The sequence below is a fragment of the Suricata suricatta genome, chromosome 12 (assembly GCF_006229205.1).
Source record: "Suricata suricatta isolate VVHF042 chromosome 12, meerkat_22Aug2017_6uvM2_HiC, whole genome shotgun sequence".
NCBI lineage: Eukaryota > Metazoa > Chordata > Mammalia > Carnivora > Herpestidae > Suricata > Suricata suricatta.
Genome location: NC_043711.1, coordinates 15,069,885 through 15,095,196, shown reverse-complemented (window position 1 = coordinate 15,095,196; position 25,312 = coordinate 15,069,885). Strand labels below are relative to the sequence as shown.

Genomic DNA, 25,312 nt, shown 5'->3' with positions numbered 1-25,312 from the left:
GCCCAGTTGAGGGAACAGGTGTTAATATCAGGGTAATTAATTAATCACGAATCTACCATTTACCTAAGAGCTCATTTGTCACGTAATTACACTCCTTCATCTCAGGGCTGACCTTACACTGAAGATGAGCATTTCCTGAGAACTGAAGAGGACAAATGCTCGGCCCTAGGCTTTCCTAGAACACGCGTTTTACTCTTACAGGTCTTGTTTTTCAAGTCTAGGGCTACGGCTAAATTCTCATGTAATCTGAAAGTCCTGTGTTCGTCATGCTCTTGAGGCCAATGTAGAAAAGAGTATTAATGGAAGCGAAGTGACAGGGTTTGCGGTTTTAAAGACAACCCGCACGGTCTTTCTGGACCCAAATCGGCTCGCTCAGTGAGCTCCTCTTCTTACTATTTTCTTGACCATTCTATCTTGAGCACTATGATTTTCACGGGAAACCTGAATGCCGTCTCCTGACACAAACTGCACAAGGAGGGGGCGAGGGGTCCGTGGGGGCAGTCTAACATACAGACAGCTTTTCTAACGAGCCAGTTGCAAACAGAAAGCCCTCCATTAAACTGCAGATGACACTAATGCATTTGAACTGCAATTTGTTATCAGTCTGCTTGGTTGGCGGCCAGTATTTCAACCATCAGAGCCAAACCAGCCCTCCACAACTGTTCCCTTTTCCTGGGACAAGAGAACATTAATTTTATCTACAACGGTTTTGAAAACTTCAGGATTCACAGGACAGAGTTCATCTGAAAGGTATTTTGAGACGTGACTTCTCCAGGTTTCCTGAATAACAGGAAGGCTATTTGTTAGACATGGGCATGGGTCCGGAGGGAGTGGAAATATCAACTCATCAATTCCACGGATGCAGAACAGTGATGGCAGTGTGCGACATGAGCTCTCCTGCTGCCCACGAGCTCCATACACAGGGAGTTATGAAAGCCTGTCACAGCCTGAAACCTGTCACGTGTGACACAGACCAAGAAAGAAAACGATGAACTCAGAAAAAAAGTGTAGAAAATTATATTTAATACCTTTCAGTCAAGGATATTTTTTTAAATATAATTTATGGTCAGATTGGTCTCCATACAACAGCCTAGTCCAATGATGTTTCAGGGAAGGGCCGGGGCAGGGAAGTATAGGTCAGAATCACACAGGAGGCGGGGAGACGTTTCCAGCCATATACGCCATCTCTTCTAGAAACATGGCATGGAGGTATTTCTCCCTATTCTTGTCACGAGGCACAACTAAAACCCTGGTCGTTACATATATAAAACAAACATGAGCCCCTGAAAAATGAAAAAGAGAAAGCAGAGCAGTTAAAGAGCTTAGCACCTGAGGAGGGCCGCGGTGGGGAGTTCCATGCATTGTCTTTATGCCTCGTAAGTTCCAGAACAGCAGCTGACTAAGCCAGTAACCCGGGGATGTCAAGGAGTGTCAAGCAGAATTTAAAAAAATTAAAAATTAAAAAAGAAAAAGAAATAAAGAAAAAAGAAAAGCCTGCTCTCTCTAGCTAGAATACCAGGAAGAGACAGACCACCCAGCAAGAAAGAAAATCTAGACAATCACTGCCCTACTCTAGCCAACACCACAGCAAAAAAAAAAAAAAAAAGGGCAGCCCGCCTGCACCTGCAGAAGCCTAGTGAGGAGCCTGGGCTTACAATGTTGGGGGGCTACAGCAAGGCTCCCCAAACTCTGTGGCAGGGTGGTATCAGAGGAAATTAGTAGAGAGCTAAGACTTCTACCCCTACTGGGTGTTAATGAACATTCCTCCTTGGCGGTGACAGTGGAGACCACAGAAGGTGTCTGGATTTCTATCCCAATCAGCAGTAATGGAGGACCCCTCCCTCTCCCCAATGGAGGAGTGTCAGAGGGGTCAGGAAGACTCCTGAAGAGTCAGGAAGTCCATCCCTGCTCAGTGGTATCAGGCCACCCTTCCCCGGTGCCAGTAAAGTCCGTATGAGGACAGTAACACCGTCTCCTTTCCCAGTCAGAGCGGTATCAGCAGGGACCTAGAGGGGAGTCCGTACTCCTAAGCCTGACTAGTTGTAAGGAGGAGGGCCTCCTTCCCCAGGGTGTCAGTAATGGCCACCTGGAGATCCTACACTTCCACATCTCCCTACAAGTAGAGAGGCAGTGCCCCATCTTTACTCACTGGAGCAGTACCAGAGAATCCCCGTTCATATATACAGTTTAAATAAGATCCAGACTCTTAAAAGAATTCTCCAGGGGTGCCTGGGTGGCTCAGTTGGTTAAGTGTCTGACTTTGGCTCAGGTCATGATCTCATGGTTCATGGGTTCAAGTCCCACATCAGGCTCTCTGCTGTCAGCACAGAGCCTGCTTCGGATCTTCTGTCTCCCATTCTCTCTCTGCCCTTCCCCGCTTGCATGCTCTCTCTCAAAAATAAACATTAAAAAAAAAAAGAATTCTCCAATGTCCGTATTTTAATAAAAAAGTCATTAGTCATACCAAAACCAAGAAGATCTCAAACTGAGTGAGAACTGACAATCAATATATGTCAACATCATAATGACCACACTGTCAAAAATATCTGACAAGGATTTTAAAGATGCTGTTATAAAAAAGCCTCAATGTGAAATTATAAACACATTCTAAAAAATAAAAAAAAAAACAGTTTGTATAAAGAAAGAAAAGTTATAAGAAGAACCCAATGGAAATTTTAGGACCAGAAAATAAAAGAACTGAAATAAAAAGCTCAAAAGATAGCTCACCAGCAGAATGGAGGGGACATAGGAAAGAAACAATGAACTTGAAGACAGGGCAACAGAACTTATCTAATCTGAACCAATGAGAAATAACAGACTGGAGAAAAATGAACAGACCCTCCTTTCTCCTACCCCACAAAATGAACACGGTCTCAGGAACATGTGGGAATGATAACAAAAGATCTAATATTCAAGTCACTGGCATCTCATAAATAGAGAAGAAAGAGAATGGAACTGAGAAAGTATTTTAGGAAATAATGGTTGAAATCTTTTCAAATCTGGAAAAACAACATAAACTTCCATATTCAAGAAACTGAATGAAACTCCAAACAAGATGAATTCAAAGAAATCCACTCCAAAACAAATCATAATCAAATGTCTGAGAACTAAAGATATGGAAGAAAACCTTGAAAGCAGCCAGACGGAGTCACTGCATTGCCTATAATGAGAAAACAATACACAAGACAGCAGATTTCCCATCTGAAACTATAGAGCCCAAAAAGAAATGGCACATTTTTCAAGTGCTGAAAGAAAAGAACTGTCCACCTAGAATGGAATATCCAGTGAAATTATCCTTCAAGAATGAAGATGACATCAAGGCATTCTCAGATTAAGAAAAATTAAGAGAATTTGTCATGAGCAAAACTACCCTTAAAGAATGCCTGAAGGAACTTCTTAATGTAGAAAGAAAATGATAAAAAAGAGAATCTAGAAACATCAGGAATGAAGAACAAAGAAAAAAAGCAAAAAGATGAGTAAATACAACAGACTTTCTTTTCAGTGTTCTGAATGTATTACAAATGGGGAAAAGTAAAGGAAAGTAAGGTTTCTACATTTCGCCCAAACTGGTAAAATGATCATACCAATGAACTGTGATACAGTATATATGTTAGGTAACACCTAGAGCAAAAACTAAAAAATCTATACATGATACACTAAAGACAAACAAAAAACCATAGATAAATCTAAATGGAATTCTAAAAAAAAAAAATCAAGTAATTCATAGGAAGGCAGAAAAAGAAGAGAAAAAAATAGAAGAAATCAGAAAATAAATTGCCAGAATTATATACCATTAATTACATTAAATGTAAATGGTGTAAATAAACCAATTAAACGAGTTTAGCAGAACTGATTTTAAAAAATTAACCAACTGTATTCTGTTAAAAAAAAAAGTAGGTTGAACATAAAAGGATTGAAAAAGATACATTGCACAAAAATTAATCAGAAGGAAGAAAAGCTTTATTTTTTCTAATTTTTTTATAATAGTTTATTGTCAAATTAGTTTCCATATAACACCTAGTGCTTCTCCCCACAAGTGCCCCCCACCATGACCATCACCCCCTCCCCCCTCCCCCTCCCCTTTCAGTCCATGGTTCATCTCCAGTATTCAGTAGTCTCCCTTGATCTGTGTCCCTCACTCTTCCCCGCTCTCTTCCCCCTTCCTCTCCCCATGGTCCCCTGCCAGGTCTCTCCTGTTAGACCTATGAATGCAAACATATGGTATCTATCCTTCTCTGCCTGACTTATTTCGCTTAACGTAAGATAAAGTAGGCTAAGAAGAGTGGTCAGGGCCAAATGGGTAGCTCCATCAGGTGAGCATCCAACTCTTGATTTCAGCTCAGGTCATGATCCCAGGGCTGTGGGATCAAGCCCACACTGGTCTCTGTGCTGAGCATGAAGCCTGCTTAAGATTCTCTCTCTCTCCCTCTGCCATTCCCCTGTTTACACACTCACTCTCTCTAAGAAAAAAAGAAAGAGAGAGAGAGAGAGAGAGAGAGAGAGAGAGAGAGAGAGAGAGGGAGAGAGAGAGAGAGAGAGAGAGAGAGAGAGAAGAGTGGCTATATTATCAGTACACTTCGTGTACTTCAAAGTAAAATGTCATAAAGTAGAATTCAGAGCAAAGAAAATTACCAATGACAGACAGGGACATTATACAATGATAAAAGGGCAAATCACCAAGAAGATACAGCAATCCTAAATGTATATGTCCCAAACAGCAGTACGGTCAAATATGTGAAGCAAGAACTGCCCAAACCAAGAGGAGAATGGAAAAATCCACAATTACAGTTGAAGACTTCAATGCTCCTCTCGAAATAAATGATACAATTTGACAGCAACTGGAGAAACTCAACATTATCCAACAGAACCTAACCGACATTTACAGAACACTTTATCCAACAGCCAAATCCACATTATTATCAAAACAGATGCCAAGGCAGACCATATTCTAGGCCCTAAAACAACCCTCTAGAACTGAAATCTGTGATATAATAAGAAACATATTTTTAAAATATTTCTATCCCCATTATTGGCACAAAGCTCCAGAAATCCTTACAATTTCCTGAGAGTTGTGTTGCTTTGTCACATGCAGCACAGGGAGTTTATGCTAAAGAGGTGACCCGGGAGGGGAGTCCCTAGGTAGCCTCAGGAGGGGGCAGTCACTGGGAAGAGGACAGGTCCTTCAGGCACCCCACCAGCCTCTGGAAAGGAGAAGGGGTTGGGGGAGCCGGAGATGAAGCTCCATACAAACGACTGAACAAGATCTGATGAGCTTCTGGGACGGCAAACATGCCACAAGAGTGTCCCATCCCACCTGCGTCAGGACAGAAACTCCTGTGGCTGGGGCCCCTCTGCACCTCACGTGGGCAGAACTCAGCGGTGAAGCCCGTGAGGCTCGCTTAGTTTGGAGATTGGATGACTGGCCTCCTTCAGAGTCAGCAGTCTATCGAGATTACCTATTTTTTTGTGCGTTCAGTTTGGGTAGGTTTTGTTTCTGGGACTTTACCCATTTCATCTGCATTATCCAATTTTAGTCATCAGAGTCTTTTTCTTCCTTAATCAATTCTTACTAAAGGTTTGTCAATTTTGCCAACCTTCTGGAAGACCCAACATTTGGTTTTGTTGGTTTTCTCTATTGTTTTTCTATTCTCCATCTCATTGATCTCTGCTCTAATCTTTATTATTTCCCTCCTGGTGCTGGCTTTGGATTTCGTTTGTTCTCCTTTGTCTCTCCTTTCTCCTTTATCTCCTTTGTCCAGTTCCTGCAGGCTGTAAGTTCGGTTGTCGGCCTGACAACTTGTGTTTCAATGTAAACAAGTGTAGCTGGAAATGTCCCCCTCGTGGTGCTCTTGGAGCAGCCCAGAAGTACTGGTATATTGTGTTCCCTTGTTCATTTGTTTTGAAGTATCTTCTAATGTCTTTGTAGTTTCCTTGACTCACTGGTTGTTCAAGAGTGTGTTGTTTATATCCTCTTGTGGTCGGAGAAAATACCTTGTATGTCTATCTTTTAAAATCTGAGACTTGTAACGTGGTCACTAGAATGTCCACTCCCTAATCCCTTGAACATGTGAACGTGTTCGCTTAGTAGCCAGAAGAATTTTGCAGGTGTCGTAAAAACAGGGAGATTATCCTAAATTATGCAGGTGAGCCCAATGGAACCGCATGGGCTGGTAAAGGCAGAAATCTTGCATGAGCTCGAGTCAGAGACACAGCAAAAGGGAAAGTCAGAGGGACTGGGAGCATGAGAGCAGGACCCAATCACGTTGCAGGGGGAGCCCCATGGAGGGCACAGGAGGTGTGTGGGCAACCTCGAAGAAGAAAACCCTGGTCCCTGGCTGATAACCAGCAAACACGTGAGTCCCTGGTCCTACAACTGCCAAAGAACCGGATTCAGCCAACACCCGCGATGAGATAGGAAGCAGATTCCTCCTCACGTCCGACAAGGAACACAGGTCTGCAGACACCTTCATGCTGGCCTTGTAAGACCCCAAACAGGACCCTATGAAGCCTGCCCAAACTTCTGGCCTACAGAACCTGTGAGATAATCCCTTTGTGTTGTTTTAAGATGTTAAGTTTGTGGTAATTTTTTTGGTAGCAATAGAAGACAAATATAGGGGACCTGTCTGGGATAAAAACGACTATGGGGTGCCTGGGAGACTCGGTCAGTTGAGCACCTGACTCCTGATTTCACCTCAGCCCAGGATCTCGTGGTTCGTGGGACCGAGCCCCATGTTGGGCTCTGTACTGGCAGCACGGAGCCTGCTTGGGATCCTCTCTCTCCCCCTCTCTCTGCCCCTCCCCTGCTCACACGCTCTCTCTCAAAATAAATAAACTTAAAAAATATATTAAAAAAATAAACAAATTTAAAAAAACAAACAAAAGAACATACTATGTGAGTTCATTTACGTAACTACTAAAAAAACACACGTAGGTGGTAAAACTACCTGGCAAACGAGGCAGGGATGACCGCAGCTGTCAGAACGGCATCTCCCGCAACGGGGAGAGATGAGACTGTGACCACAGAGACACACAGAGACCCGGGTGCGGATAGACTTAAATTCTGTCACCTAGGTGGTCGCTAGACACACATGTTTTACGCTCTAGTCTACACACGTGTAATATCACACAATTAACGAAGTTATAAAAATACTTCTTGTTTCTGCAAAAACATTGCCAGCTTTCTCACAGTTTGTTTTTATTATTCACTTACACTCCACTTTATGCCAGAAATCATTGAAGGCAGACCTGTATTTTGATTCCTACCTAATAAGGCTCGGGAACACGATCATTCCTAAGATCCTTTTTTCTGAACAGAAAAACAAAATCACAGCTCGACTGCATGAGAAACTGTGGGAGTGGGGCCCGGAAATCTGTGCTTTAACAAGCTCTCCGGTGATTCTGATGCTCACGGAGTTTAAGAACCGCTGGCAGAAGGACACATATAAATAATCCTTGTTATTTTCATGGAGTAACAACTTCATCTTTAAGGTCTTGTAGATACTGCCTCCCAAGACGCTTACAAGTGCGTTGCATCCACACACCACAGGCACTCGCTCTATCAAAGGTTGAACCTGGCTGATGTGCGAGACTGAGCAGGGCGCCTAATTCAGATGTGGCGAGAAAGGATTTTTGTGTGTGTGTATATGTGGGGGGCTGTATGTGTATTTATTTATTTTGAGAGAGAGAGAGAGAGAGAGCAGGCCTGCGTGAGCAGAGGAGGGGAGAAAGAGAAAGAGAGAGAGAATCCCAAGCAAGCTCTGTGAGGGCACAGCCCGACGAGGGGCTCGGGGCTCAGCTCAGATCTCACAAACTGTGAGATCATGATCTAAGCTAAAATCAAGAGTCAGACACTTAGCCGACTGAGCCACCCAGGTGCCCCTGTGCAGAGAAAGGTTTGGCACTCTTATTTTCTAAGGCATTTGAAGAGTGATCTAAGCGTTATCCCTCAATAACCTTAAGAAATATTCCTTTGGAGAGAAGGTGAGCTCAGAGGGGCAACAGATCATGCCCACCACATGTGAAAGGCAAGGCCCAACACCAAAATCCAGGCCTCTGTAACGAGTGGGTAATTAATTCCCCTGCCATTAGCCAGAGTGTGGGTCCCTGATGGGGATGGCCTGACTGGGCTCACGACCACCCGTGGGGACACAATAAAACAAACTGCTTCCTTGAATAACTAAACTGACAGTGGGCCCAGGAGACCTCCATCCATAGTTAGGGCCAAAGGGTCCAAGGATGCCATCCTGGTGGACAAGGAACCTGGACTCGTAACTACCAGGCCAGCATGGCTCTGTATGAGGTCAGAGGCGCGTGTGCTACGTAGTCACGAAGAGACGTGGTTCCCAACCTCAGGATGACCACAGTCCTGAGCACTAGCCCTCAGACACTAGTACCAACGTCCCTGTAAACAGTAGGCACCAGAGCTAAAGCAGAGACCGCCCGTCGGCCTCCCGCCTGAGGGAAGACCTCCAGGAAAAGGTTGGTTTTCTGCCTCTGCCAGACAAACTGCTTCACCTCTGTAAGGACTCGAAAGACTCGCAGTCACTTCGCGTGTCTGTGACACGTTGTCAAGGCAACCACGGCTCCCAACTCTCCCAAATGGGAAAATCTTCCCAACCATGTTTTCAAGACACTCGCTTGCCCCCAAGTTCTTTTTGTCTTAAGCTATTCTTTAAATTCTTCTAAAATAAAAAACGTTAGAAGTGTATCTTTCTGCTCTCCGATGGAGCGCTCCTTATTTCTTGGAGTTTACTCCTCCCTATCAGATGTCCGGGTCCTCTATGGAAACAAAATGCCAAGGTGAAGGGCCTTCAGGTAGACGTCATTTTCACTTCGTAATCATACAAACCACACGGCCCACGGAAATGCACTCATGCAGGGACAGCCCGAAAGAGCCTGTGTGCTCCGCACAGAAGAGGGGTTGCTGCTCCCCAAACCGTGGTAACAACACGAGGCAGGGGACAAAGGGCCAAAGGCCAGCAGGGGTGCAGGCAGACACGTGCTGGGGGAAACTGGTATTTACAAGACAACCAGGGCAACAGGAAAGCCGGCCAGAATTTCATGATGTCAGGGGGCTGTCCTCCATGGTTTCAGGTGTGACGACAGCAACGTGTAGGAAGGCAGATGGAAGGAGGAGAGCGAGACTTCGTCTTCTAGCGATAGACACTGAATTTTTTTAACTTTTATTCATTTTTGAGTGAGAGGGAAAGAGAGAGAGAGAGACAGAGAGAGAGTGAGTGGGGGAGGGGGAGAGACAGAGGGAGACACGGAATCCGAAGCAGGCTCCAGGCTCAGAGCTGTCGGCACAGAGCTTGACGCGGGCTGAAACTCAGGAACCGTGAGATCATGACGTGAGCCGAAGTCAGACACTCAACAGGCTGAGCCACCCAGGCGCCCCTGATACTGAATTCCTTAGAGAAAGTTATCTGGCCTCTTGCTTGCTGCAAAGTAATTCAGAGCTGAGGGTATGAATGAAATAAGACTGGTCACAAAACAGCTACTGCTGAAGCTGAGTGATGAGTGCCTCGGCGTTCTCTACACCGCTCCCATTTTTTGGTGTAAGCTGGAATTTTTCCATAATAAAAAATTATTTAAGAGAGAGAGAGAGAAAGAGGAGAGGAAGAAGAGAGGAGAGCACGGGGAAGGAAAACAGGCAAGCCAAGGGAAGAGGTGAGAGCCAACAAGGGAGCGGAAAAGGAGCAGCGGAAGTGAAGACGGACAGCCCCGTGCGTGGGGTGGAGATGCCAGGGACGCCCCCGCGGCCCCCCCCACTCCACGCAGGCTGTGCGGCGCCGACATGAAACGTGAAAAGCTCGAAGACACCAAAAGCCTGTCCCGGTAAAAATTCTGACGGAGCGCAATTCCGATGTGCCTCCAGTACTAGCCCCAGGTCAGCCGGTGCAGGCTGCCTTCTGGAGGCTGGGGAAGCACATTCGCATGTTTCAATGGATGGCTTGCTTTCTTTTATGTTTTTTAAGTTTATTTACTTATTTTTGAGAGAGACAGAGACACCATGAGCAAGAGAGGGGCAGAGAGAGAGACAGAGAGAGGAAAGAATCCCAAGAGGCGCCAGGCTGCCGGCTCCAGAGCCCGATGTGGGCTCAAACCCACGAAATGTGAGATCACGATCTGAGCTATAACCAAAAGTAGGACACTTGACCGACTGAGCCACCCAGGTGCCCCTCAATGGATGGCAGTAATTCCCGAGTTTGACTGGCCTGGCCGGGACTCATGGCCAAAGCTGTCAGTCTTATTCCTGGGCACTAACACATACAGAAAACCGAACCCAGAAGTACAAGAAGGAAATCAAACACAGGAATTTAAAATTCAATGAAAATGTATGTAAATAAAAACGCCTAGGGTCACCTAAGTGGCCCAGTGGTTAGGCGGCCAACTTCGGTTCAGGTCATGATCTCACAGTTGGTGGGTTTGAGTCCCATGTCAGGCTCTCTGCTGACAGCCTGGAGGCTGCTTCGGATTCTGTGTCTCCCTCTCTCTCACACCCATCTGTGCTCTCTCTCTCAAAAATTAATAAAACATTTAAAAAATTTTTTAATTCAAAAAACAAGGGCTAGATATCTCCAGTAAAGAAACTCTGCAAGAGTCATCTATTGATTACTCCAGGAAGGGAGAATACAAAAAGTTAATCCAAACACCATGTATGCCAAGTCCTAGAATACGTTTCCATTTTGTCTTGTTTGGCTTTGATTTTACACAAGCACCAAAGACAAATGATAAAGCCCCCGTCTGGCCGATTCCTTACTTTGGAGTTACCTTGAATCCCATCTGGCTTGAACTCTTTTTCCTTCTTATACTTGTCGAGTTTAAAAGCAAATCCTAGGAACTGCTCCCAAAACAATTATCCGGATGTCCCCAGATCAAAATCAGGCCCCAGAGTCTACTTCAATCAAGATGCATGGCCAAGGGTTGCTCTAGAACCAGCTCAGGGGGCAGCTGGGTGGCTCAGTCAGTTGGGCATCCAGCTTCGGATCAGGTCATGATCTCACAGCTCATCGGTTCAAGCCCCACATCAGGCTCTGTGCTGACAGCTTAGAGCCTGGAGCCTGCTTCGGATTCTGTATCTCCCTCTCCCTCTCTGACTTTTTCCTACTCGCACTGTCTCTCTCTGTCTCACAAAAATAAATAAAAACACATTAAAAAAAATTTAGAACCAGCTCGGGCCTCAGGACACTTGTGAGAAGGCAGAGCACGGAAGTCAGAGATGCACCTGCCTCAACAGGCCACACCACACAACTTAAAAGCTAACTGGGTCATTTGTCACAAGGAACTCACGGGGCCATCCCCTAGGGCCAGTTCATGACCACTGAGGCCATCACCTGGACCCACAAAAGGAGCATGCAGCCCACACCTCCTCTGCAAGAAGGCTGCCGGTTTTGCCACAAAGGGCGTGCTCCGCTAAAGAAGCCGTCCCTGCCGCTCACTGCACGATTTGGAATTTACTTCCTCTTCATTCTTCCCCTAAGTAGATGTTCAGTCATTCAAATTCAGCTTGCGATTTCTTACTTTCCTGCCTCTCAAGATGTGCAAGCTGTTTTGGGAATAACATCTGAAAAAGTGAAACCCAGTACTATGCTGGCGGCAAAGTCTGATTCTCGTTCTGGCTCAGCAGACACGCCTTAATTCCAGAAATGTATGCTTTTTTTTTTTAATCCCGAGAATTAAGCCTCTTATGTAAGAATCCTGAGAATGGAGCTCAGGACCGGTCGTCCTCCGTCCTCCAGGGAGGCTCATCGGAGACCACGCCCCCAGGTCTTCAAATTGGCTTTTTCCACCTGGCGGAGGAAGGTAACATTTCCCAGCTATCTTATCTTTAAAATATTCTGTTTAATTGTCCTATTAAATATCCTGTCAATCTGCTGAATTATCCAGTTTTTATGAGACTTTAGGAATGTTACTCACAAAGGGCACGGGTTTGCCTTCCTGATTTTGCTGCTCCATATGACCAAACAGATTGTAATGTTTAATCCAAAAGCACTGGGGGCGTCTGGGTGTCTCAGCCAGTTAAGCATCCAACTCTTGAATTGGGCTCCCGTCACAGTTCCTGGGGTGGAGCCCCTGGGATTCTCTGTCTCCCTCTCTCTCTGCCCCTCCCCTACTCATGTAACTCTCTTGTGTGCGTGCGCTCTCTCTCGCTCTCTCGCTCTCTCAGATAAATACATTTTTAAGAGAAGAAAGCACTGGTGGACTTCTGGGCAAGAAGGCATCATGAAGATGGCATCTAAATTGTGTTTCCCTTAAAATGACCAAGAGAATATAAAGATGGGGACAAGATGACTGCACCAGGACTGGAGACAATAGAAGGTACATGGACCTGTGCCAAAAATGTCAAGGCCCTCTGGCAGACAGAACCAAATTGAAGAAAGATCCCATAAGCCAAACAGCACGGCACCTGCCACCCTTCAGAACCCACTGGGTTCTTGAGACGCAGGGCTCTGTCGCCTCTTACTTGAAAGGGCAAGGTCCCAAGGGAGAGTGCGCCCTGGGGCAAGCGGAAAGCCCACAGTGTGGACGCTTCTGGCTGTGGTGGCTCAGCAGCACTTCCAGAAGTCAGGGTCAGGGGTATCCGGGATGTGTTTTACGCATCCCAAATCTGGTAAAGATCGCACTGAAGGGAAAGATGCACCAGGGATGGTGGATTCCCCAGACCCAGAAAGAAATCAATGATGCGAGGACTAGGAAAGAGCTCCTGCTCCCCCTTCCCTCAGGCTGATGGGTCACTAACTTGATGTGTCAGTCCGTGTCACTCAGGAAATACAGGACAGGAATCCGTGAGGTGTCTAAAAAGAGATTCTGAAACAGCAAGGAAAACACGGCATGCCTCCTTGTTAGAAAGATTCGGCACAGGAAGCACACATAATTTTTCAAGACAAACCTCCTTATACTCTCAAACTTTCTGAACACACATGGTCTGTGGAGATAAGATGGCAAAAGAAGAAGAAATTAAATAAAGGAAGAAGAGGCTTGAGAAAGGGAATGCATGGGGGACTGAATGAGATAAGACAAAACAAGACTGAATCTGAAAATACAACAGCAAAATCAGTGTGTGCATTAGAAACCACACAAAGCGGCACTGGCTCGACAGAAACCAGACCAGTGACGTGGGAAGCGAACACGAGAAGTGCTTCCAAAAGGCAGAGAAGAACAAAGAGACCAAGGTAATGAGGGAAGCGGGGCAAACGACAGAGGGCGGTGAACAGAGCGCTCGGGGCTTCTCGGGAACCAGAGCCCACAAGACCCGCAGGGAAAGCCCCGCAACTGCAGATCGAAAGGGGTCAAGCACCGGACAAAATCCAAGTGAAAAGACTAAAACTGGGGTCCACTCTGACGAAAACTTGAAACAGCAGGGGCAGAGACGGGAAGAATCCAGCAGGCGTCAAATGAGGGTACCCGGATGACTACACGTACCAGAGGCCCGGGCTGGCCTCAGCCTTCCCCACCAAAGGCCGGCAGGTCACGTGGTCGCGGTTACGTCAACTCCACGTGGGACCAAGCGGCACAGAACTGTTACTACCGCACACACCCCAGTGACTGCGCGGAAAACCGGCAAAGTCTGAGTAAGATTCACACTCTAGTTAAAAGTTTCAGGCCAGTATCAATTCCCTGGTTTTGATACTGTATTTTAGTCCTGTCAAATGTTATCCTTGGGGGAAGCTGGGTGAAAGGTACATAGGATCTCTTTGTGCTATCTTGGGACTTTCCTGTAAGTCTATAATTACTAAATCAAAACCAAACAAAAAGATAGTAGGTCAAGCATCAAGGTCTACCACAGAAATCTGAAGGAGAAAAGAACCCCACACCCCAACAAATTGCTGTTCCCAGATGAAAGCAAAACCATTCTCAGTTATAAAGACAATGTATGACGTCACAAAAAGCAAAAGTCAAAATTCTCCACCATTTCCAAATCCAAATTTTAAAAATGGCAGACATGCTCTGAAGTTCTACGGATACGCACTAAAACCAGTAAAGGAGCCTTCAGTGTAAATAATGGTCATAAATGTGATTCTAAAACAAGAACCACATATCAGACATAAAGTTTAAGAAATAATGCACAATCAGGCGCCTGGGTGGCCCGGTCAGTAAAGTGTCTGACTTCGGCTCAGGTTATGATCTTGAGGTTTGTGAGTTCGAGCCCCACATTGGGCTCTGTGCTGACAGTGAGGAGCCTGCTTGAGATCCATTCTCTCTCCCTCTATCTCTGTCCCTGTCCCCCCCCTTTCCAAATAAATAAATATATATGATCAGAAAATGTATAAGAATAAATTAGGCTTAAATTTTCATATCCAAAAAAAAGCCCTCTGAAATATAGGTTTTAGAAAGTGCGAAGTGTCTCTGCTTGCTAAGTTCCTCAGCGTTTTATTTTTATCTTAATACTAAACATTAAAAAACAAAACAAAACACTTAGGGGCCCCTGGGTGGCTCAGTCAGTTAAGCATCTGACTCGATTTCAGCTCAGGTCACGATCTCACGCTTTGTGAGATCACGCTCTGGGCAGGGCTCTGGGCTGACAGCACGCAACCTACTTGTGATTCTCTCTCTTCGCTCCACCAGTTTGTATGCACGCAGTTTCTCTCTCTCAAAATAAATAGACTTTTAAAAATTAAAAAAAAAAATGAAATGAGATGTAGTAAAAATGAAATAAAATAAAAACTTAAAGGGGCACCTGTGTGGCTCAGGAGTTAAACATCCAACTTCAGCTCAGGTCATGATCTTGCAGTTTGTGAGTTCAAGCCCTCTGCTGGGCTCTCTACTGTCAGCACAGAGCCCGCTTTAGATCCTCTGTCTCCCTCTCTCTCTGCCCCCTCCCCTGCTTGCACTCTCTCTCTCTCAAAAATAAACATTAAAAAATGTTTTTTTAAAAACGGCATCGGACCCTTGATTTTGGCTCAGGCTTGATCCTGGGATCAAGCCCAACATTCGGCTGTCCTGAGCATGGAATCTGCTTAAGATTCTCTCCCTCTCTCTCTTCCCCTCCTCTGCTAGTGTGCCCATGTGCCCTCTCTCTCTAAAAAATAAAAAAAATAAAAACTTACAGTTATCTTTTAGCAGAATAAAAAAAGAATTCATATTTTTAAAAAATCTCTAGAGGAAAAGAAGGAAACAAAATCCAAACAGTAGGACACCATGAAAAAAAAGACACTTAAAACTGTGTTTTAAATGCATCTACAAGTGAGGTACCAAATGAATTCAACAAATAAGGGCTAAAAGGAGGGGAAAACATATCAAAGAAACAAACACAGACAGTAGGGATGACACTGTTACATCAGACAATAAGAGGAGGAAACCTCTGTTACCAAGTATTAAAACCAATCATAAAGCAACTGTAATTAAAAACAGCTGAGTAATAACGATCATAAATGGGTCAAAAGAACAGAACAGACTTAAGTATTATAACAGTATAAAAGAACAAAGTTATAGGGGTTCTTGGGTGGCTTAGTCGGTTGGGCATCCCACTTCAGCTCAGGTCATGATCTTGCGGTTCGTGTGTTCAAGCCCCACATTGGACTCTGTGCTGACAGCTCAGAGCCTGGAGCCTGCTTCCGATTCTGTGTCTCCCTCTCTCTCTGCCCCTTCCCTGCTAACACTTTCTCTCTCAAAAATAAACAAACAGTAAAAAAAAATTTGTTAAGTCGCTTTTTCAAAGAATATTTCATAAAATGGGAAAACGTTCATGAATAGTAGGTTTTTTAAAAAAGGCAAGATAAAAATGTGCATTATGAATTCAACCTTGCAAAAGTAAACTACATGGACGTCTATGATTCCAGAATAAAAGATGCAGGAGCCGTACCAGGATGTTAAATTAGCCACACGGACTTATGTTCTTCTGTAGACTTTTCTGTATTTACAAACCTTCTACGATAATCAGGAAAATAACCCACTATGATCTTGAACCATTTATGGCTGATGTCCCTCCATAGGACTAGAGGGTTAACAAGTCTGTCTCTGCCCTCAGGGAATCTAGAATCTTCTCTCTGGAGAGCTCTGGGCAGGACTTGGTCCTCTCTGCATTGACTGCATGTCATTCTCCACCGGCAACTCCCTGCTGGCAGCCGGGACAATGTGACCCGCTCATGGGGACTTTTTCACACCTCTGCCCAATGAGGAACACTGGTGACCTTGCAAGTCAGTGGCAAAAATGGCACAAATGGTGCAATTAGAACTTGATTCAGTTCATGACCTTATCTAAAGCTACCAAAAAAAAAAAAAACGTTCAAATGTGTTGGACTTTTGCTTTTTTTCACTGTACCCAGTGAATCTCAATTATTTAAGAAATTGTTGGAGGAGGAAAAGATTGCATTTGGGTTTGTTACAGGTGCTTCTCATGAAGAAGAGGGTGTGAACTTGAACTTGACAGGCCCAACAATGAAAACCTCAGTCATTTTGTGGAGCAAATAGATGCTAAGAGGGATGGTGACATTGGAAGGGTCCCTTGTGAAGGGACAGGCAGGAATCCCTCTTACCTAACGGACCATCAGTGTCTAAGGGGTGGGCGTTAGGCCAAAGCATTGAAGGCCTCCATTCCCAGTTACCTGAGTGTTCCTAACACCCAGGTGGTCTTCATGAACTCCTCCCACATCTAGAATTCTCCATCGGTTTAGTATACAAATCAAAAGCATTTTACACCAAAATGCTATTTGTGACAGATCATTACAGCCCATTCAATTTCAAATATGGAACAAAGGTTAATAAATAGTCAATCAACTTAACACCTAATCACCCAAAAAACCCCAAATGGGTTGATAGTTCATCACGTTTACACAGATTCCAATAGTCTTTTTCAACTACTGCAGAGAAGAGGAGAAATCCTTGTGTAAAGCTTCTGACACACAAATTCCAGCTGGCTGTGGCCTTAAATAAGAAGTTAACTCTCTTAGCTTAATCCCTTAGCTTAGTTACTTCTTTGTAGGCAGATCATCCTCTGGGAATACTGTTTTAATTTGTGCGGTGCTAGCCCTTCCCTCCCTCCCTGGCCCTCTCCCAACCCGCAGAGGAGCACGAAGTGAGTGTGCATCGTCCCCTGTGCAACAGGCCCTTCCTTAAAACAAACCCCCGCCCGAGGAGAGCGGGCGGACTTACCCGGTCCCAGCTGAAACACAGGCCCAGCCGGTCCAGCTGCTCCCTCATGTGTTTAATATTACTGTGAAACAAAGGAAGAGGTTTGTTTTCAGAAGGGGAAGCCACAAACAAACCACAGCCTGAGAATGTGAAGGGAAACTGCGGAAGTCTAGGTTATTCAAAGGGGTTTCCTGGGGCGCCTGGGTGGCTCAGTCCGCCAAGCATCCGACTTCAGCTCAAGTCTGTGAGTTGGAGCCCCGCATCGGGCTCTCTGCTCTCAGCACAGAGCATGCTTCAGATCCTCTGTCCCCCTCTCTCTTTGCACCACCCCCAGAATAAATAAACATTAAAAAAAATATTCAAATGAGTTTAAAGTCGACTGAAGAGAAGACCCCGATTGTACAAAGTGTGGGAATCCAAAAGAAACCTGGTTTAGTGCTTATCAGTAAAAAACTAAAATCTAAAACTGTCCAATAATTGGGATAGAGAGAGAAGTGAATTAATCAACTTTCATATAATAGGAAATAAGGTAATATGTCATTTTTTCCTTTTCTCTAGGTGATCTCTGCTTAGCCAGCAATAGCTTATTTTATTTTGTGCTAGACAGTTTGCAGAAAAGTGCATGTTGGTGTCCCCCCAGAGTTCATATGTTGAAACCTGACCAAGGTGATGGTCTTTGGAAGTGAGGCATGTGGAAGGTGATTAGGTCTTGTGGGCAGAGCCCTCCTGAATGGGACCAGTGCCTTATGAAAGAGACCCCTGAGCGCTTCCTTGCCCCTGGTGCCATGTGGGGGCACAGAGAGAAGACTGCCAGCTGTGAACCGGGAGGGGGTCCTCACCAGACACCAAATCTGCAGGCACCTTGGTCTTGGACTTCCCAGCCTCCACAACTGCAAGAAACAAACGTCTGCTGTGTAAAAGCCACCCAGATATGGTGTTTTCGTCAAAGCTGACTGACTATGACTAAGACGGGGCTTAATCGTTACCCATTCAGATAACGTAGGGGCTACGACGATCCTCTTTTACAGAGAAATTAACTGAGGCACAGAGACGCGAAATAATTTCCTCAAGGTCGTTAGCTAACAAGATGGAGAGACAGGATTTGCACCGAGATGGCCTGATTCAGGGACCATCTTCTCTTTGTTTAAAGCTTATTTATTTGGGGTGGGGGGAGGGAGAGGGAGAGAGAGAGGAGAGAAATGAGTGGGGGAGGGGCAGAGAGTGAGGAAAAGAGAATCCAAGCAGGCTCGGCCCTGTCAGCACAGAGCCCAACGTGGGGCTTAATCCCATGAACTGAGAGATGTGACCTGAGCCGAGATCAAGGGTCAGAGGTTTAACCTGAGCCACCCAGGCGCCCCCAGGGGCCGTCTTCCTAACTGCTATTTTCCAGTGGAGGGGTAGGCAAAGTTCTTCTGTAAAGATGGTAAATGTCTTCAGCTTTGTGAGCCATATGGTCTGTCACAACTACTCAGTTCTGCCCCTGTGGCATGAAAGCAGCCATGGCAATATGTAAGCAAATGGCTATGACTGTGTTCCAATAAAACTTTATTTACAAAATCAGGCAGGACCAAATGGATGATAACTTAACAACTGCTGCTCTAGTTTACATCAATTTTGTGCCATATTTGATCTACTTTGTTTATCTTCTCTTCCTTTTTTCATCATTCCCATTTAATCTAGAATTAACCATAACTGAGAAAGTAGGAACTGGGGGTTAGGAGAAAAAAGGGAAAAAAAGGTAGAGCGGATGCTTTTACAACGTGGCCTTGGGCAAGACAAAGCAGAGGGAGGTGAAAGACAATGGGGACAGGCCCTCCAACTGCCTTTCCACGTCTCCTGAGGCGTGGGGTAGGGAAGGGCCCCGATTTTGTGAAAGAGGCTGATGGAGTGAGCCCAGAACGTCCCACTGGGTTCCAGTACGAGGGTGGGCACTGCTGGTGCACATGGATGTGGAAGCCTGAGGCACAGGTGGAAGCGGGAGTGTGTCCCCCTTGGAGAAAGCCACACCCAAAATACGCTGGCCATACATTTCTACGCCGAGTGTCTGAGGCCCTCCGGCTCTAGAACGGCAAAGGCAAAACTTAACAGAATTATCAGAGAAAATGACAATGTGGGACGTGGATAGAGCTCACACTGTGGTGAAGAAGATGAGGAAATGTAACAAACGCAACCCCCTCCTTTTTCCCTCCAAATGCAAATCCTCAAAAGAATAACTTTTTTTTTCATTTTGTTAATGTTTTATTTATTTTTGAGAGAGAGACAGCGTGAGCAGGGGAGAGTCAGAGAGAGAGGGAGACACAGAATCTGAAGCAGGCTCCAGGCTCTGAGCTGTCAGCACAGAGCCTGACATGGGGCTCGAACCCACGACCCATGAGATCATGACCTGAGCTGAAGTCAGATGCTTAACTAGCTGAGCCACCCAGGTGCCCTAAAGGAAGAATAACTTTGCAAACAAAAAAGCATCAAAGGGAACGCATAAATGAATACCCAAAACTTTCTTTGTCATTTCTTAGCGAAGAATGCGGCCAAACGCCACTATAGACAATTCTGTTTATGGCCTGGCAGACTGCAATGTTTTGTTTGCTTTGTTCTCTGTTTCTCATACAGAGATTAAAACATGTTCTTAAGGTTTCTATAAGTGTTCGGATACGCCTATAAATACTTACCTCTGCGTCCAACTTTCTGGATGCAGATTCCTCTCGATCGCTGCGTTTTCGGCAGGCAGTCCAAACGCATCCCATCCCATGGGGTTGATGACCTAGCAACCAGAAGAGAAACATCAGTCATGGCCAACTGCTAACACCTCTATCAGCATTGTCTTCAGGGCAATAAATAGGCCTTCTCTCCTGCTAACATGTCGTATCCCTTTCTGGATGATTCCAAACGATGCTTTTGAAAGCCAGCTGGCTACCATGACATATGCAGAGGAAGGGAACTTAGAAGGTTGTACGCCGTGGTGACAACAGCAGTTCTCTCTGAGTGGACTATTTTTCATGACCACTTTTTACTTCCTCCTTCTTCTTGTCTGTATTTTCTATCATGAAACAAAGCTGTTTTCCTGAAATTAAGAGTTTCTTGTGGTTTCAAAAATATGCACTATAAAAATGTACTGGCATTTAAAACGCTCACCTCATATTAGCATTTTCCAGTTAAGGACCTGTGCTGTCCAATATGGCAGCCGCTAGCCACACATGGTTGTATAAATGTAGACTTAAATTAACTAAAATGAAAAATTCAGTTCCTCAGTCACACTAGCCATTTCTCAAGGCTGCAACAGCCACTGTGAATCACTTCCTAGAAGATGTCCCTGTTCTCTGAAGAACAAGGAAGCCTAAAATCTTGGAGCTCAGAAAGGCCTCTAGGTCCTCACCTAGGACCTAGGTGACAGAGGTCCTCTACCCCCGCCCCCTTTAACTTGACAGTTTAAGCAACTATGGCCTGGTGAGAGTGAGCAGCCTCGCTAGACCACACCAGAAGCAATTAATTGCCTTAAGCCAAGGTGGGCCACTAAGGCATCCATTTCAGGAAAAGGCCACCCAATTATACCTCTGCTGGCAGCTTCAATACCGAGGTCCGTCGGCCAGACTTATACGCTGTGAATGGGAACCGCAGCTGGAGGCACACGCCGCGGCACCAAGGGACAGCCTTGTGCATAGTCACACAGACAGCCTGAGCTTCTGCTCACACACACTTCCTTGGGGTAGTGACCGACACGCAGAGGCACTTATGGGCACTACCTCGTTACACGTACACATCAAAACAGGACATTTCCCACCAAAGAAAGAGGTATGGTCCTCTTTTACACCAAAAAAAAAAAAAAAAGCATCCCTCTGACATTTGAAGTAATGATATAATAATTGGATACAGAGAGAAAAATACTCAGAAGAAAACACTTGTAATTCTACCATACAGCCATATACAACCAGTTACATTTGGCAAATGTTATAACCAATTTTTAGAGATCGGGATCATATTATTTACGTTATGATTTGTTAGCTCTTCTTTCTTCCCCACCGTGCACCTGGCATTTTCTTCCATCTGTCCGTCTGGCACAAGAACTCTCTGAAGTACACATGAGTGTCGCCCGTGGCCATCTCTGCCTTGGGTCCTTAGGCACCCATGATCTGAAGTGTCCCAAACTGGACTCGCCTCCCCTCGCAGCCTCCAGATCTGCTGTCCCCCTCGCCCCCCGTAACAGGGAGCAGGAAGAGAACGGGCATGCCCCTTCCAGGCAGGGGAGCCCCTTGCCTTTAAGTCACCGTTCTGCTGGGCACACTATTTTTAAAATGGGTTTTAGGAGTCTGCTGGAATCATTCCCTCTAAAGATGAAGACCACGCACCCAAATTCTGAGCTGCTCAAACCCCTCTGGAGGGAGTGGGAAATGCCTAGAAGGGCTCGTCGCTCTTCAGGAGGCGGTGTGGTCGGCGGTGGGGGGAGCCCAAACCCGAGCCTGCCGTTTACTGAGGGTGGGACCCCAAGCACTGCACGTGCTCCACTTGTGACTGAAAGTGGCCACCTTGCATTGCTGAGGATGACATGCCGTGTTGGGGGCACACACAGCACGGGGCACAGCACGGGCACCCCACCAGTGGCAGCGCAGGCCATCTGCCATCTGCCACCTGGTCTTCAGCACCCACAACACTGTCCATCACTGGGTCCCCTGTCAAGACTTCAGCCTGTCTCTTTGGCCAAGGTTATCACGATGGCTATCTGACAGCAGGGTGGGGGACGCCTTGACCTCAGCCCCGTCCTTAGCCCTGTGCACTCCTGAGCGTGGGTTACTTGTGACAACACTCTGCAGCACACTGGTGTCAGGCATTAGAAGCCCTTAACCAGGGGCGCCTGGGTGGCTCAGTCAGTTAAGCAGCCGGCTTCAGCTCAGGTCGTGATCTCACGGTTCATGAGTTTGAGCCCCGCGTCAGGCCTGGAGCCTGCTTCGGATTCTGGGTCTCCTTGTCTCTCTGCCCTTCCCCCGCTCATGCTCATGCTCTGTCTCTCAAAAATAAATAAACATTTAAAAAAAAGAAAAAAGAAGCCCTTCACCAAACCGAATGAACCATGAGGTTCAAAGGGCCAGTCATCTATATGGCCTGCTTTTCCATAAAAGGAAAATTCTTTCCTGCAAAGTCTGTGGCTCATATGAGGTGCTTCGCTTGAAAGCAGCCTGCCCATTCCCACAAGCTGGCCGGAAGCCGGGGTCGTCGAGTGCTAGCCCGTGAGAAGGCAGCCGCCCAGGCCCTGCCCCTGACTGCCCTGGGCAAGGACACCCCGCCCCGTGGATCTGGCCACCGTGGGGCTGGCGGTGAGTCTGAGTCCGACCCGCTCACACGTGCCTTCTGGAAGAGATACCGGCTTGGGGAACAGGTGGTACTGCAGGCGCCTCGGCTTCCTCTGCTCCGGGAGTCTGGTCTGCGTGCCCCACGGGGAAGCCCAGGACCTCCAGGCTGAGAGCACGTGACTCCCAAGCCACCCCACCTTCAGTGCCTCCGTCCACACCCCTCCTGGGCTCTGTCTGAACCCAGTCCTTTCTTCCTGCTTAACTGGATGTTTCCCAAAGCGCAATCGTGATACAAGCTTATTGTGACAAGGAACACAATACAACACATGATTCATAAAAGCACAGCGGACCCTCTCCCTCTGGCCCCGAGCCCCCTTCTCTACTCTGATGCACCAGAGAACCGCAGCCTCTGGATCCCGCCGCATCCTTCTCCCTCAAACACAGACATACAAATACGTGTTCATGTACATGGGAGCTGGATGGCTTACGATTTTTGGAAATAGAACCCGTTACACGCTATTTTAGGACCTGCATTTTTTTTCATTTAATACATCATGGACATCTGTACAAAATATGTAAGTCTGTGTGTGTGTGTGTGTGTGTGTGTGTGTGTATGCGCATGTGTGTGGCTTTGAAAACATCCTAACATTTCCCCCGGGAGTGTCTGTTCTATGAAGTTTTAGGAACATGGCCAGACACAACCCCATCCAGTTGCTCTTTCAGACCCGAGGTCTCCCTTCCTCTTGCTAAATGTGGCAACCCCAAAATGCTTCATCCTTCCCAACAGTGTCCTCCCCTTCTGGAAACTGCTCCTCCTCCAACTTCGAACAGTCCTGCCAGCGGCTGCCAGTCACAAAACCCGTCTCTCCAGTTACACGTGCCTGAACCCTTGTCTGGGCTTGTCTGTGGCCTGCAGGGGCCGGATGGCAACAGCACCCCTTGGCTCCTCCCCCTAGGCCTGGAGGAACTAGGATCTGAGCCCACCTGGCGGCCATGTCTCAGGAAACACAGCTGGCACACACACCGAGCCTGGGGACACAGGCATGCTTCGAGGACCTGGTCCCAGTCCCCAGGGGCCCGTTCCTGCAACACTTTCCCTTGATTCTGTGAGAGACAGCAGGATCTGTAAAAACACACAACCCTTCCCCCGTCTTTGGCTTAAGCCGGTCTAAGCTGACTTGCAGTCCGTGGTAGCCAAGAATCCTGAGTAAAACAAACACCCTCAAGGATATAGCTTTCTCTTTAGCATGCTTAATCCATGGAGGGAAAACTCCCTTGTTAACAACTGTTGCGTCACAGCCTTTTCTCTCTTTTCCTTTAATTTTTAAAGAGAAAGGAGAGGGAGGGAGGGGAAGGAAGGAAAGAAGGTGGGTAGAAGGAAGGAAGGAAGAAGGGAAAGAAGGAAGGAAGGAAGGAAGGAAGGAAAGAGAGAGAGAGAGAGAGAGAGAGAGAGAGAGAGAGAAAGAGAAAAGAAAAGAAGAAAAGAAAGAGGTCCCATCTTGGGGCTTTATGCTGGATTACTAGAAAGTTCTGCAGTACTTCCATGGACGACGCAGAAGTGCAACTTCCAGCTGCGCTTCGACTCTCCTGGGGCTGCCACACTGGCAGAAAAACGGAACTGTTGTGTAACTGTTCCACGAGAAAGGGGAAAACTTAATTACCACTTGGTGTCTGTGTTGAGCTGCCAAAATGGCACTGGTTCAATGCTCCTGCCTATTAACATTCTGCTAGAGGCTGTCCGTGATTTTAAATAAAGTCAATACAGACACAGTCACAAAAACCAGCCTGGATTTACGTAATATTTTTCTATTTTTGTTTTTAGATGAAATTAGCATGAAAAGAGAGCCCTAGCCCACATGCTACCCAAGCTGTCTATGAAAATCAAGTTAGAAAATCTTAAAGCTTCTTAATATTCCATTCTCACCAAAGCCGGACAAAAAGCAAACGCCTGCCCCAGCATACAGACTGTGGGAGGGCCTTTCTGCACCTCGAAGTCAGAACAGCCCTTTCCACCACGGGCCAATCACGAAGGTTCCATGAGCCAGCTTTCCATTCGGGAGGAAAGGGTCCCGTCGCTCCTATACCCGGGTTTCCGGAGACCCAGGGGTCAAGTGCAGCCCATCCATGTAAAAGACACCGTGTCAGGGGACTCCTTTGCCAGCCTCATTCACTTCCTGGTCGCTTATACATCATCTGCATCAAATACCTCCGTTCTCCATACGTCCGGGATGCCCGCTTTCTCACTTGTGGCTTCCTGTGGCCAAGACCCTCCAAAACATTCACCAGGGGAATTCTAACTCTCCTTTTTGGTTCTGAAATTCCTATTCCTTTCTATCACTATAACTTGGTTTACTTATTTAAAAAACTTGTTTTAATGTTTATTTATTTTTGAGATAGAGTGTGCGCAGAAGGGGCAGAGAGAGAGAATTCCACCCTGAGCTGTCAGCACAGAGCCCGACACAGGGCTCGAACCCACGAGCTGTGAGATTATGACCTGAGCTGAAGTCAGACGCTCACCTGACTGAGCCACCCAGGCGCCCCTGTACTTCTTCTTCTTAAAGGGGGTGGAAATATGGAATTGTAGGTACAATTTAAAAATACGTTTTTTAAGAGGAAAAAGAAAAAAAAAGAGCAGGCAAAGGAACAGTTCTTCCTCCAACACAGGAAGAGCGAGCAAACAGCGGTGAGGGAACGTTCCGAGGTGGAACGGGAACGGAAGGAAGATGGGGCAGCTGGCGGCCTGCCTCCCAGCCGCCAGAGAGTTAGCACCGTCATCACGACAGTCCCCGAGGGGTGGCCGGCTTCCTGGCCTCTTCTTCATGAAACAAAACTTTATATTTAAACCGATTCAGCCTCTAATTGAGAGCAACCATGGTTACCGCTGCTCAAAAAAGTCGCTATTTTCAGAGACCGTCATGGTTTCTCTGGAGCAGATTCAACGCTTTATTTCCAAGAGAAGA

General features: G+C 46.3%; 1 protein-coding gene across 4 annotated transcripts in view; it reads right to left on the bottom strand.

The window, feature by feature from the left end:
• Window positions 1-25,312, bottom strand: part of LARS2 (leucyl-tRNA synthetase 2, mitochondrial) — a 152,820-nt gene that overhangs the window by 111,267 nt on the left and 16,241 nt on the right. For all 4 annotated transcript variants that reach the window (XM_029917668.1, XM_029917670.1, XM_029917669.1 and 1 more), the window contains 2 exons: window positions 19,740-19,831; window positions 17,095-17,155 (listed from right to left, as the gene is read on the bottom strand). In XM_029917668.1, coding sequence (XP_029773528.1) covers window positions 17,095-17,155; window positions 19,740-19,831 — 153 coding nt within the window. The remainder of the gene's footprint in view (window positions 1-17,094; window positions 17,156-19,739; window positions 19,832-25,312) is intronic.